Source organism: Phyllostomus hastatus, unplaced genomic scaffold (genome assembly GCF_019186645.2).
Source record: "Phyllostomus hastatus isolate PE091 unplaced genomic scaffold, TTU_PhHast_1.1 phas_contig_159, whole genome shotgun sequence".
Classification (NCBI taxonomy): Eukaryota; Metazoa; Chordata; class Mammalia; order Chiroptera; family Phyllostomidae; genus Phyllostomus; species Phyllostomus hastatus.
The window spans coordinates 5,877,525-5,892,070 of NW_025333640.1; the positions used below are offsets into that span (position 1 = coordinate 5,877,525).

General features: G+C 48.2%; 1 protein-coding gene across 2 annotated transcripts in view; it reads right to left on the reverse strand.

Annotated features, from left to right (window-relative positions):
- SCARA5 (scavenger receptor class A member 5) overlaps positions 1 to 14,546 on the reverse strand; it is a 98,088-nt gene that overhangs the window by 64,881 nt on the left and 18,661 nt on the right. Inside the window, exons 1-2 of one of the 2 annotated variants that reach the window (XM_045831734.1) lie at positions 7,498 to 7,625; positions 7,044 to 7,172 (exon numbers count right to left, since the gene is read on the reverse strand). In XM_045831734.1, coding sequence (XP_045687690.1) covers positions 7,044 to 7,059 — 16 coding nt within the window. In that variant the 5' untranslated portion in view covers positions 7,060 to 7,172; positions 7,498 to 7,625. Of the gene's footprint in view, positions 1 to 7,043; positions 7,173 to 7,497; positions 7,626 to 14,546 lie in introns of those variants that run through there. The other variant, XM_045831733.1, reaches the window with a different exon arrangement.

Genomic DNA, 14,546 nt, shown 5'->3' on the forward strand with positions numbered 1-14,546 from the left:
AACTCTTCCTTTTTCCTCCCACTCCCCTGGAGCTAACGTGAGACTGGGTTGCCTTCTGCTGGGGAAGCTCTGAGAGTTCAGAAAGGTCCACCCAGTCAAGATGGGAGGAAAGCTCAAGATGGGAGGAAGGCAGTTTCTCAGGTGAGTGAGGTCAAGGTTTAAGGAAGCATGCAGGTGGAGGGTCTGTGAGGTGACCCCACGACACCTCACAGGACAGTAAAGTGTGCACCTGGGCTGACGTGCCTTTGGTCGTGTGCTCCTGGGAAGCGCACACAAGTCTGCAGGCTGCGGAATGGGGCTGGGTTGGGAGACTGTCCGGACGTGTTCAGACCTGTCCACACAGGCTGGAAGGTGAAGCTAAATGACAGGTGTCCGAATCCAGACTCAAACCAGTCCCACAGGATGCAGTACTTGGCAGCAATCAGAGCGATGACAGGAAACCAAGATTGCTAGCACGATCTGCACTGAAGCTAAAGCAACAACGCCACTAACAAAAGCCAGTTACACTGATACGGGAGGAAGGAACGCTCACTGAGCGGCGTTTCCTTTGAAGGAAATCTGGTGTGCAGGCGGGGTGGAGGATGGACATGGTTAGTAGGTGGCCACACAGCGTGCCATCTGCTGGAAGTGGTCTCATGCATGGCCATGAGCTGGCACGAGAAAGGCTCGTGCAGAGTCAGGTGACATCAGCACACGTGGGTGCCGAGATCAGAGTGGGCCGGAGGCCAGCACACCCCACCCCGGCCAGACCCCACCAGTTCTACGGTCTCTTGTTCCACTCACCTGCTGTGCAAGCCTGGAGCTTGTCAGGTGAGGATGGCAGCAGGGGCGGCCATTATGTTGAGGTGTTCAGTTTTGGCAGACCATTAGCTGAGCACTTACTATGTGCAGGGCATTGGCTAGGCGTTGGGAGCCCACAGGTGAACAGGACATGGCACCTTATCATGAAAGAGCTTCCTTTTGGACCAGAAGAGGAATAAGCACATACGTTGATGATGTCAACATCATGAAGCGACTGTGCAGACAGGGTCGTACACACACAGAGGTCTCCAGACGAGGCCAGATGAGCTACTGTTGAAGTAGCCACTGGTGCTTTTACTTTGTTAAAGAAGATAAGGATGAGGAGGAAGCTTTATTATGTTCCCGCAAGAGGAACTAGAAACCAGATGTCTAGGACAGTCAAGGAAGATTAGGCAAAAGTCTCTGTCATTTGCAGCTGTTCTTTTCAATAGAAGCACACAACGCCTCATCCGTCTGGGACAGTGGGAGCGAGGGCCGTGCTCCCGGGTGTCAGGAGCGGCACCGGCGCCCGGAGCCGGCTCGCTCACTCACTCTCTGCACTGAGGAGCCACAGTGCTGAAAACACCGTCCTGTTTTTGACATACAGGGCCCTGCACTGTCACAGCAAGCCCAAGGTCCCTCAGGCAGAGTCTCCACCCAGGCTGCCCCTGCGTTCATTAGAAACGTGTGGGCTACAGGACCACACCCTCCCACCACACAGAGCAGAGCACGCCCAGAGCCCCCGTTTATATGCAAAACTGCCAGGTGCTGAGGCTGACTGAATAGGTTTCTAACTTTTTGCTATTTTGAGAGCAAAATCCCTTGGATTATTCCAATAATGATGATGATGACAGCATCTAATATTGATTATTTTTATGTGCCAAGCACTAAGAGTTTTCATGTATCAGTTAATTTAGTCCTCACAACAACCCAGTGGGGTAGGTGCCATTATAATTCCATTTGATAGATGAGGAAACTAATTTGAGAAGTTAAATAATTTGCCCCATGATTATAGAATCATTCAGTGGTTCTGCCCAGATCTGAATCCAGAATTTTACCCTTAAAACCCATAGCCTAAAGATAATATAGTTATTCTCTCAGAATTTAAGGACACACAGAATAATAGAACTATCCTTTAGCCCATTGTTTTTTAGACTATGGCTTATATGGCTCCTCTTTCATGAATCATGAAATAAATGTACGAGTTGTGACCATTTTTTAAAAAAATAGAATAAAATAGAATAGAAAATCATTAGCATGCATTACACATTTAAGACTATTGTATATATATGTGAATGTGTGTGAACTGATTGTGATGTAAAGTATATTTCTTTTTTAAAAACATATTTAGATCATAACTTTTTTTAAAAAATTATTTATTTATTTCCAGAGAGGGAAGGGAGGGAGAAAGAGAGAGAGAGAAACATCAATGTGTGGTTGCTGGGGGTCATGGCCTGCAACCCAGGCATGTGCCCTGACTAGAATCGAACCTGTGACCTTTTGCTTAGCGGAACGATGTCCAAACAACTGAGCCACACCAGCCAGGTCTAAAATATATTTCTTACTTTAGATGACCAGGTCTAAAATATATTTCTTACTCATGACCAAAAACTTTGAGAAAGATGAATCCAGTCCAACCTGTTCATTTTACAAAGTGAGTGTACTAAGGCTCAGATAGCAAAGAGATTTTCCCCGAGATTACAGAGTGTTAATGGATGGGCTGGGACCAAACCCAAGTTTTTCTAACTCTCAGTTCACATCATCATCCAGCTTAATTGACTGCAAAGAAAGCCAAGAGAAAACAAGCGATAATACTAATGGTAGTGGTAGAACTAATGCTATAACGACAACAATAACAGCTACTATTTTTATCATGCTTACTATGAAAACAACCCAGTGAAGCAGACATACTTATTCCTCACAGTTTCAGATGAGAAAACTCAGGTCCAGAAAGGTCAAGTCATTTGGCCAACGTCACACAGCTGGAAACGGAGGGGTCAGGGTGGGAACTCGAACCCAGCCAGGCGGATCCGAAAGTCCACGGTGTTAAGCAGCAGCGTAGGGTAATGCACGATCCTGCCTGTGTTGACAGTGTCCGTAAATGCTCGGATGCCAATGCTGTGTATACGGTGACGTGTGCGTGGACATAATTAATTACACACCTACTTCTACTGGCACATGCCCTTCAGCAGTGATTCTGTATTTCCCTGTATTTAGATACTTGGCTAAGACTGAAATAATCATCTTTTTCCTACAGCTAAGATCCCTTCCAAGGTTCCTGTCTCTTTCATTCACTTAACCATTCATGTTTGTGAGAAATCATGCACTTGCAGAATTAAATAGAGGAGGCAGGATTTTTTTCAAAGACAAAACTATGCATAACAGCCTTTCTTGTTCCAGAAAGGATTAAGGCAGTTTATACAGACACCTACACTACACCAAGGTAACAGTGGAGGAGAAGGAGATACAGGGAAAACAGGTGGGAATATCAAAAAGGAGGGAGGAGCCAGGCCAACAGGAAGGTCCTCCCACAAAGTCTCTAAGTTGCTGTGGTTGGACCACACCTCTGTCCCCAGGTTTGCATTTTAATTATCTTCAAATTCACACATCTTACAGTGGGATGAAAACTAACTCCCAAAGTGCATTAATTACCTCCTTGAAAGCAATTTTAATTACTGTCAGATTCTCAGTCTCCCAAAGGTGGAAACTAATTCCTCAAGGACAGCAAAGCTCCTTCTAAGACAGAAAATAACTCCTCCCCAGGCCCTCCTAGTCAGCCCGTGTGACAAAATGACACCTCACTGGGAGCTCTCCCCGGTCCTGTTCTGTGGCCCAGGTTGCTGCGCTGCTCCAGCTTCCCACCGGGTAGGCCCCCAGATGTTCACACTTCCCCTTTCTGCTGTTTCATTTTCACTCTGGGAGTTCAAGTTCCTTGATGACAGGACAGGGGAGGAAGAGGTGATTTCTGATAACCATGTGATGTCCAAAATAGGCATGGATAAAATGGAACCTCCTCTAACCCTTAAAGTCCAGCAGGGAACATCTTGGCTACAGTGCCAGACTGAGGACTTCCTGACCACACGACCATTCAATCTCAGTTCTCTTGTTCGTGAAGTTTGAACTTCTGTACCGTTCAAAAATGAATCTGGAACGATGTTTAGAAAGAAAGGTGAACTGAGAGAAGTTCCATGTGAGGTTTTCTAGAGTAAGACTTTGTATAATTAGATTATCATTTCATGATATTGAAAAAGAGTAAGTGCAAGCATTTGTACGCCAACCATGTGTCACCAACCAGGTTTGCAGACATGCTGCTGGGTTGTGGGGGATAATTTTGTCACCCAGCTGTAAGATGTGTGACCTTTTTATTGATGAACAAGTTTTGAAGTCTAAGAGTGGTTCAGACAGAACTCCTCCTGTCTTAGCTAGGGTACCACAGACGAGGTAGCTCAACCAACTGACGTTTTTGTCACAGTGGAGGCTGGCAAGTCAAAGATCAAGGTGCAGGGAGATCCGATTATTGGTGAGGGCGCTCCTCCCGGCTTGCAGATGGCCTCTTCTCCCTGTCTCCTCACGTGATCTCTCTCTCATCTCTTCTCGGAAGGGCACTTGTCCCATCATCAGGGCCCCACCTTTATGACCTAATTATCTCCCAAAGGTCCCCCCTCCAAATGCCAACACCCTGAAGGTTAGGGCTTCAATATGTAAATTTGAGGGGCAGATGCAGTGCAGCCCATAGCACGTCTTGTGCAAGGTGAACTCAGCAAGGCACTGGGGAGCACGTTTAGCCCAAGATAGGGAAATGGCCACAGCAGGACAGGTAACAGAGGCCCCGGCAAGCTCTGGCTTACCATTGGCTGAACCATTGGTGTCCCCATCCTCCTGATATTTTCTGAAAGGAAGCCTTGCTGGAGGTCTTCAGTCAGGGTAATCTGAGAAGACTTCCTTGCTGCCTAAGGCTAGGCAGGGTCTCCTTCAAAACGCCCAGACTTGTCCACTGAATGCCTAAAGCCCCTCCTTAGGGGAGAGACAGCTGGTGACTGTATCGTTCACTGATGACCCCTCACCACATCTCTCCCAGAGGCCAACCTGATTTCTCAGACGAGAACCTGGGGTGGGGACAGTGGCCACGCCAACGAACTGAGAGGTAAAAGGACGATGCTTCGTTTCATCAGATCCGTTCCAATCCAACCGAAATTTGTATTCCACGCAGGCCATCTGGTACCCAGGGACTTCAGAGGAGTTCAAAGGAGGTAATGATCACAATTCCCACCCCCCCACCCCCGTTTCCACATGGGACAACCAAGGAAGTGTGGCAACGTTTTCATTAGATTGAGAAACCGTGTCCCATCTTCCTTTCTGAAACTCTCAGGATGCTGTCGTACACTCCACCCAGACCCCGAGCCGAGAGAAAGGCCCTCCTTCACCGTTCTGGGCAGCCCTCCCTGTTAGGGCTCTCCTCTCCTCTGAATGGAAATCTGTCTCTTGACGAAACCCACCCATTTGTATATTTCTACCCTCTGGGGCCACATAGAGTATATCTGCTCTTTCCAGCATGGCAGCTCTTGGGAGAAGCTTTATCCCCTGCATCCCCTTCCCTTCCCAAGAGAGGACGCCCTTCCAGGCCCTCTGGGCCTCTGGAGACCTGCCCCTGGGTGCCCCCACCACAGCCTGACTCTGCTCTGGACCCTCCTCTGTCACCTACAAGTTCCCATTTAGCAGAGAAGTTGTAATATCATAACCCTGCTTTCCTGTTGGGCTGAAACACTTTCCAAAAAATTCTGGAAATTTGTTATGGTTGTGGCTGCTAAGCCCACAAAACCCAGATCCCAATCTCTCCCTGAACAGCCCAAGAACATGTTCAAATCATCCTCCAGCTGGACATCGTTCCTGGGATGAATCATGAGTTTCCCTCCTTGTTGCTGTTGGCTGCCCTTCAGGTCTATGGTCGGTGGGACAGACGCCACCCTGAGGATGCCCTTTTCCCTGAGTGCGGAAACCCGAGAGTGAAGGCGGCGTTGAACATCCTGTCGCCAGGCCCAGGTGACTGTTTTCACTTCCCAGAAAGTGAGGCCAGACCAGGGAGGTCCTAAGCATCTGCCTCAGAACTCCTAGCAAAGGGTCATCTGCAAGGGCTTAACCTTCAGGTTCCTTCCCTAGAGGTTACCCGGGGCCCTGCCCTCAGCACTCCCAGTCAGCTCCGCCTGGCCCACGGCTTTGCTCTGACCCACCCCCACCCGCCACACCCACACTTGCACTGTGTGTGCATCCTCTGCGTTAGCACTACAGTCCCCACCACAGCCCCCATTGCAGGGCTCCATCTGCGTGTCCCTGCCTCATCCCTTAGACTGGGAGCTCCTTTCAGGAAGCCCCTGGCCCTTATTTCAGCTGTGTCTTCAATCTTAGCGGGAACCTGGCACAAAGCAGGCACTCATGTAAGACAAGTGAGGTTGGAATAAACTGATCTGTTGACTTACTTTGGTAAGCCTCACATACATCCCTCCATGGAGAAAGGTGGGCACTGAGCATCTCTCCCGTTTGGTGGGAGTCAGAAGGGACCACCACAGCCTCTATACCTTCACTATCTCCGTCATGGTGGGATGACCCACGGGCAATGAACTGGGCTGCTCAGAGCATGGAGTCCTCCCTCTGATCCCTTCCCTCGTCCCTGCTCTGCTCCTTCCTGCCTACAGTAAGTGTTCCAAACTCCAGCCCATCACCACCAGCCTGTCCTTCAGACAGAAACTGGGGAGAAGAGTCCAAATGAATTGGGGCAAACCCATCCCACCCTAGTAGCAGCAAAAGGACAGCAGGCTGACCATGACCCTGATTGAGCTCAGCAGCAAAGTCTCTCATGACTACTTTCATCACAGCCCAGGACGAGGGGCCCAGCGTGCTCTGCGCAAACCACAGTTCAGAGCTCCAGGGAGACCCAGTACAATGCATAGTGCTGCACAACGAGTTGGGAAAGGTCAGAAGCCACTGGGAGGAACTAGGTCCCTATTCCTGGACTCAGAGATGTCCCAAGCTCCCACAGCCCCTGCCAATGACTCATTGCAAATGAAACAGGCACTTCTGCTAACGGTGGTGCCTGGTGGGAAAACTTTCTCCTTCACATTTCCGTGGCGAGATGGGCATTGCTGAGGCTCACAGCTGTGGGAACAGGGTGGAGGCCTCAGCTCTCCAGTTCCTCTCTGGCAGTTCCTTATGTCCTCCATGGCTCCTTTCATGTCCTTAAAGGCCAGGGCAGAAAAGGGCGGTCTTACCTGCTAAGATGAACATGCCCACGAGAAGCAGGAAGACCAGCAGGTAGAGCCCGAGGACAGCATGCTTCAGGGCCGACAGGGAGCCCAGCTGGGTGCAGCAGCCGCCTGCCCGGCGTCTCTGGCACGGATCTAGACGAGACGGGTAAGGAGAGGAGGGAAAGGAAAAGACACTTGAAAACCACAGGCTTTTCCCGTCTTTGGTCCCACGTCTCCCCGATGCTCGCAGACGTGCACACGGAGCGAGCCGCTCGCACATCTGTGATGCAGCTGTGACGATGCGGAGCTCTGCAGCTCCTACCTCTCCTCCCATCCTCTGCAGTCTTTTAAAAGATGTCTAAATTATTTTTTTATTACAGCTGACATCCACTATTAGCATGTAGTAGTTTTGGGTATGCAGCAAAGTGGTCAGACAATCACACACTTCACAAGGTGTTCCGCCTGCTGTTTCCCGTACCTGTTGGCACCCTCCACAGGCATTACAATGTCATGGACTGTGTTCCCGATGCTGTACTTTACATCCCCAAGACTGTTTTGTAACTGCTAATTCGTACTTCCTGATCCCTTCACCTTTTTCACCCAGCCCCTCAAGCCCTCTCGGGGAACCATCAGTCTGCTCTCTGGATCGACCAGTCCACTTCAATCTGGTTTGTTCCCTTATTTTGTTCTCCAGATTCCACACGTAAGTGAAATCATGTGGCCACCCTTCGTGCTCTGGAACAAGCCCTCCAGGCATGTTTCCTGCTCACGTGCCCACAGGAACCCGCCTCCTGGAGTTAGTCCAAGCAGCGAAGAAAGCGCAAATAGCCTGGGATATGTGTTCTTTATAAAAACATCCTTGTCCCACGTGACCTGGAGCACATGGAGGGAACTGAAGGCAGGGGCTGCAAAGCCCGGGAAGGGATGGAAACGAGCCAAGCGGGCCGGGTGGGCCCGGGACCCCAACAGCTCACGCCCTGCCTGGAAGAGGTTGCGGTGTGGAGATGAAGGCCAGGTGCTGCCAGATCCAAAGTTTTTAAGACAAGCCAGAAGGGATTTTGAGAAATCTCCCTGTTTTCAAGTGTTAACAACTAATTTAAAACAATAACAAACAAGACAAAAACAAAAGCCACTAAGGAGTATGAGCCAAGCACGTTTGTGTGCTGGGTCTGACCACTGGCCGCACCCTCGGGTTTAGAGTTACGGGAAAACCTAGTAACTTCCTTCTGAGAAGCTACCCCAGGCTCACCAGCTTCTGGCCCAGACAGAATAGCAAACAGCAGTGTTCTGCTGGACCTAATGAATAGTTCGGTCCAACCCATTCAACACAGGTGTCAGATGCTGGCGGTAGACTGTGGGTGCTCTGACTGCTGGGCACCTTTCGGCTGGACTCCTCCTTTGAGTCACCCTTCTCTGTGGCCATGCCGAAGCTGGACGCTCACTGACCTTCGCCTGCGACGTCACATGACAGCGGAAAGGAAGGCATGCTCGCCTACCTCGATCCCCAGCTCGGCAAGTAAGAAGCACTGGAGGGCGTTTTTCAAAACGCGCACGCCCCGGTGTGCCAGTTCTCACAGTCTGCACCTGGAGTGTGTTGCACCCGGAGGACGGTGTGCGGGCAGAGAAAGGCTGACACCAAGAGGCTGAAATAACTGATGTTCCAAAATGGTTTTTAAAGATGGTGTGGTGTTTATAATTCCTTGGTAACTCTAGGTTTGCAAGGGCACTACCTGGGGAGCTGCTTGTCACCCCTCGGGTCTCACCAGCTCCTCTGCGGCCTGCAGGAGGTTTGGGGACTGTGAGGGAAGTGGGGTGATGAGGTCGGGGCCCCAGCCCCCCAGAGGTACTGTCAGGTGAGGGAGATTTTCTCACTCATTTACCTCGTCGTATTGAAAATTCTGCTGTTAGAGCCGCTGAGTAGAAAGCTATCACATAATAGTTTCGAAAAACACCGGGCACAATTTGGAGCAAGCTGTCAAGAAGACACATTATCGTCAGCCCTTCAATAGTAGCAATTTTTGAAGCATTAACCTGATTTTCCACTAAGCCTCGCCCAAATTACATCTTTATAACTCCTCCTAAATCTCCTTTGCCAGAACTTTTCATCCTTTGTGACACACTAGGATCTATAAACTGTTTTGCTCCTAAATATGCAGGCTTCTTGTATCATCTCATCTTTTTTTATTCTTGTGAGAGTCACTGGCTGTCTGGTTGCGAAGTGTTAAAGTCTGTTTCCTTTGAGAGTCAGAGTGGTGGGCATAGCGCTGTGTATGGTACAAATGGGAGTTCTCACGGTCACGGTCGCAGTGCTCGCTCCGTGCCCCTGCTCTGAGCCCGGCTTCCTCTCTGGATGAAGACAGGAATGACGGCAGACCGGCTGCTGGGATGGGTCGGGAGACACCCGTGCCAAAATGCTCTTATCCGGAGATTTATCCCAGCCAGCCCCGGGCTTCTCCACTCACGGGCTTTCCTTGACCTTCTTCCTGCTTCCTCTGGAGGTTTAATTAAGTTAAACTATATTCTTTTACTGTTTCAATCTTGTCTTACTGGTTCATTACAACAAGAAATCCTTTTCTCTCTCTCAAGAAAAAAAGTAGATTTTTTCTTTACATGCAACATTTTTATTGAGGCACAAGGCACATAATTTGCCCGAATTTAAGGTGATCCATTTAGTAAGCTCAATGTTAATACAGTTAAGGATTAAGTGCAAACAGTATACATTCACAACCTATAAATTGTGACTACATCACAATTTATAAAGTGCCAGGTTAGTGCTAATTGTCATGGAGCTTGGAATTTTTTCACTTGTGGAGGAAAACAAAAAAGTAAATCCCTCTTCATTCTTCTAGGAATGAAAACATTTTCCTAAACCAATCAGTCGCAAAAGTAAGGGCTATTTTTTTTCTTTAATCCTGCTCATTAGAACACCAACTTTTATTTAAAGTCTGTACTGACTTTCAGCTTGGCCAGTGTGGCTCAGTCAGTTGAAGTGACATCTCATAAACTGAAAGAGTGTGGGTTTGATTCCCAGTCAGGACACATGCCTAGTTTGTGTGTTAGGTCCTGGTCAGGGCACATCCAAGAGACAACTGATCAATGTTTCTCTCTCACATGGAGGTTTCTTTCCCCCCTCTCTCTCTCCCTTCCTCTCTCTCTAAAATTAATAAGCATGTCATCAGCAGAGGATAAAAAAATAAAGTCTATACTGACTTTCAATCTTGGCAGACCAGGAAGAGGAAAATCACACAGCCAACAGTACTGCTAACTTGGGCCTTGCCTTCGTCCTTTGCATGCGTGTTGCTAGCTCGCGGTAAGAGGCAAGTGCAATGATGTAGCTCTGTTTTTTCCCACCAAAAAGGAGTGCCTCCCTTCCCCTCCACCTGAGGCTTCAATCTAGTAGAAACAACCCTCTGGTGCAAGGTCCCTTCATCAACCAACACACAGAACGTAGACCTTTCTCTGAGAGAGCTTAGTTCTTTTAGCAAGACCCGATTACTTTGCACATGCAACACAGTCTATTTTAAATAGAACATAACAAGGGTTTCGAATAGAGATTTCCCACAAATTGTTAGACAAGCAGAACGTGAATGGTGCTGGCAGGATGGCTAGAGAACACGACCATCAGGGGAAGAAGACAGTTAAGGGGACAGACAAGCTATTTGGTCTGCTCGAAACACATTTATTGACTTTTTCATGTAACATGGCAGCAGCAGGTTAGCTGGGTAATCCATTCAAATAATTTAAACTGAGTGGAAGACTGAAAACACTCCAGAATAACACAATCAGTAATGCCAGGGCATGAGCATACTCGCTTACTTACTTCTTAAAAAAATAAAAGAAATGAGCTATCAAGCCATGAAAAAAAAATGGAGGAACCTCAAATGCATATGATTAAGTAAAAGCAGTCAATCAGAAAAGGCTGCATACTGTTTGAGTCCAACTCTATGACATTCTGGAAAAGGCAAAACTATGAAGACAATAGTAAGATAGTGGTCGCCAGGGGTTGGGAGGGGAGAGGGATCATTAGGTGGAGCGCAGAGGACTTTTTGTTCAGTGAAACTATTCTGTGTGATACTGCAGTAATGCATACACGTCATTATGCATTTGTCCAAACCCACAGAATGTACAATGCCTTGAGTGAATCCTTATGTAAATTTCGGACTTTGGATGGTAATGATGTGTTGATGTAGGTTAATAAATTGTAACAAATATACCACTGTGCTTCAAGATGCCGATGGTGGGGGAGGCCGTGCATGGTGGGGGTGGGGTGCATAGAGTACATGGGGACTTCCTGCACTTTCCACTAATTTTGGTGTGAACTAAAACTGATTTAAAAATAAAGTATATTTTTTAAAAAGAAGAGACTTTGACCTGTGAAATGTTTGGGTAATATTTCAACAAGCATTTATTGAGCACCCACCATCGAGCACCCTGCTGTGGGAGACAGCCTTCAGGGCAGCCCCTGATGACCCTGACCCCTGTGTAGTCTCCTGCACTGCACCAGAGCGGTTTGTGGACTGCCCTGACCAAATGGACTATGGCAGAAGTGATGGCGTGTCACTTCTGAGATTAGACAAAAGACACTGGCTCTTCCTTTTTGCTTACTCTCTTTTTCTTGGAACGATTACTTGGAGGGAAGCCGGCTGCTGTGTCAATGAACACCGTATGGGGAGCCGACATGATAAGGAGCGGAGGCCCTCAGCCAGCAGTCATGGGAGCGAGCCTGGAAGCAGATGCTGCAGCCATGAAGCTCTCAGATGACTGCACCCTGGCTGAGATCTTGACAGCAGTGTCAGGAGGGATGCTGAGCCGGAATCACCTAGTGACGCTGCGCAGATTCCTGCCAGACTATATTATACATAAATATATTTCTGAGCCAGAGTTTGATTGGAAAAACAAACAAAATCTCAGCTTTCCTTGCACACCCATGGCTTCCTCAGAAACTAGGTGAGGCTAAATTTTAGTTGTGTTAAGCTGCTTAGTTTTGAGGTAATTTGTTGTACGGCAATTGATGACTAACACACTTACGTTAAACAATAGGACATGCAAAGGTGACAAACCACGTGCAGGAGAGACTCTGTCAGCCTCGTTCACTTGCCACTTCCCAGTGCCTGGCTCATCGCAGGCACTCAGAAACCACTTGTTGAACAAGAAATTAAGATGTGGCCACTGCCCCTCAGATGCTCACATCTGCGGGGGAGACAGCATGTGAGCAGGTAACTATTACACGGGTGTGAGTGACGTAGGTGCTAAGAGAGCTAAGACACAAGCAGAATGCTGCATCTCGGAGGCCGTGTGTCACTGTGTTGGGAGGTGGTCCCGCACCGAGGAGAGGGCAGCCGGCGAGGTAAACAGGCTGAAACCCATTGTCTCTCCGCTTCAGCTTTATCACCTGATTGACAGCTATGTATGGAAAGCTGTGACTTTAAGAAGAAGACTTCCTTCCTGTGAGAACAGTTCCAGAGAAAATACAAAACAAATCTGTGAGTTATTAAACATAGCGGTTTGTAGACGTGGTCACACACAAGACCGGGTCAAGGAGAACATGGCACACAGAAACAAAACAGAAACAAACCTCTCCCAAGATGCGGGAGAATCCAGGGACAAGGTTTTCCCATCGCGCAGTGGCCTCCGGAAATGAGGGTGGCATCTCAGGAGGTCAGAAAACCAAGAGAAGGGGGCTGGAGGGGCCTGGAGGGGGCAAAGCCAGTGGCTCCAAGAAAGGAAGTGGAACATGAAGAAAAGCAGAGTGACGTCTAGAACAAGTCCCCAGTGCTGGGCCGGGAAGATGTTGTTTATCTCGGCTTGGCATGCACGCTGCCCATGGGCTGGGAGCTGTCAGATGCATGGTGTTCCCACCTCTGGCCATCCCGTCCACAGCTGGCCCGGGCCGTTTTACATGGCCGTGTGTCCCCAGGCGGTTATTTTCTTTGTCACTCCACAGTTTTAAAACTTGAATTTATTGGAGAAGGAAATGGGATTGCCTCATCACAAGTGGAAAATCAGCATCTTCCCATTCCATGTTAAAATAAATACCTAGCCGTTAAAATAACAAACGTACACCCATACAGTGCTTCACGGTCTCTTCAGTACCATCGTGCTGCACATAGTCACCTCTGAGAAACACCGGCTTCAGTCAAAGTCATTCAACCTCAGCTTTAATCATTTAATCTCAACGTTTTAAAGAAAAGAGTTGGTGTGCTCCAAGGAGATCTTATTTATAGAGAAGCAAAACCAAACTTTTTGAGTGTTCAAGATCTAGAACAAGCTGGAAGATACAACACCAAGGATTAAGTACCACTGAAAGAATGTCGGGACCTTGAACACACCTCCAGCAGTAACTTCATCAGTCACAGCTGTGTGTCTCCAGCTCCATCTCTATCTGCCCCGGGCTCTGAAAGGTCCTCTGGGGCAGGAGGTACCTCGCTGACCTCTCACCCCATCAACCAGCACACCGCACCACAGTAAGATCTTTGCAAGAACAAAGGCCAGTGAAAGGCACTTGTTTTTTTGCTGCAAAGATCATCTCTTACATTTGTCTTATGCAACTAGTTGACACATTTTTGTTGGCTGTAAAAACATGTTTTTGAGCAAAATTTTGGTCTGAAAAAGAGACAAAACCTTGGCTTTGCTTGTTCACCCATGACTTTGGATTGCCTGCCGCTCGATGCCCACACAGGTAAACCCTGGGAGCAATTTCTTGGAACTGAACCGACACTCTCATCCTGCCTGAGTAGCGTAATCACACACGGAACGTAGCCATCTGGAGGCCTGGGCCCCACCCCTGGACGTTCTGAGCTTGGTTCGATGAGGAAACCCCACATCTAGGGCACAGAGGTACACAGTTCTGGAGTAAGGCATTTGTCATATCGAAAGAATGTGAAGACGCATTCCTGGAAAATCAATGCAAAGGCTTGCTATTATGCGAGCTTGGCTTATTTTTTAAATTTTGATTTCTTCTTAATAGGACACAGTCAAAATGGGATTGTCTCAAACTATTTTATTATTCCAGGAGGACAGCATTGCAAAGGGTTCCTTTTGATCCTGGGAATGAATACGAGTACCTCCCTCAAGAGCTTTGGTTAAGATGTTGTCTGCAGAGGGTGGGGAGGTGCTTGGGAGCAAGGATTAAAGATCAGAAAAAGAAAGTTTATCTGAAAATCATGCAACTCCAGACAGTTGAGCTGAGGATGAATCAGGAGATACACTGCCCTCTCCCAATGTCAACAGCTCGGAAACTCTGGGTCCCAGTCTCCCCAACTCTCCCAAGAGGGACAGCATGGGGCTGGGGCTCCGTGGAGGCAAATCCAAAGCCTCCTCTGTCCCATGTGGACTGAGAGACCTTGAGAAATCGTGGTGAGCAAGCCCCTTCCTCAGTTCAGCCCTTCCCTGACAAACTAATTTCTCAATTTCTTAATCGTCATTTTAGAGCATTTGGGGAATTGTCTGTTTGAACTTATTTTCCTCTCATTAACAAATTACTCACAAACTATGTCTGACAGCAGTGGGTACTTAAATACTTATTTC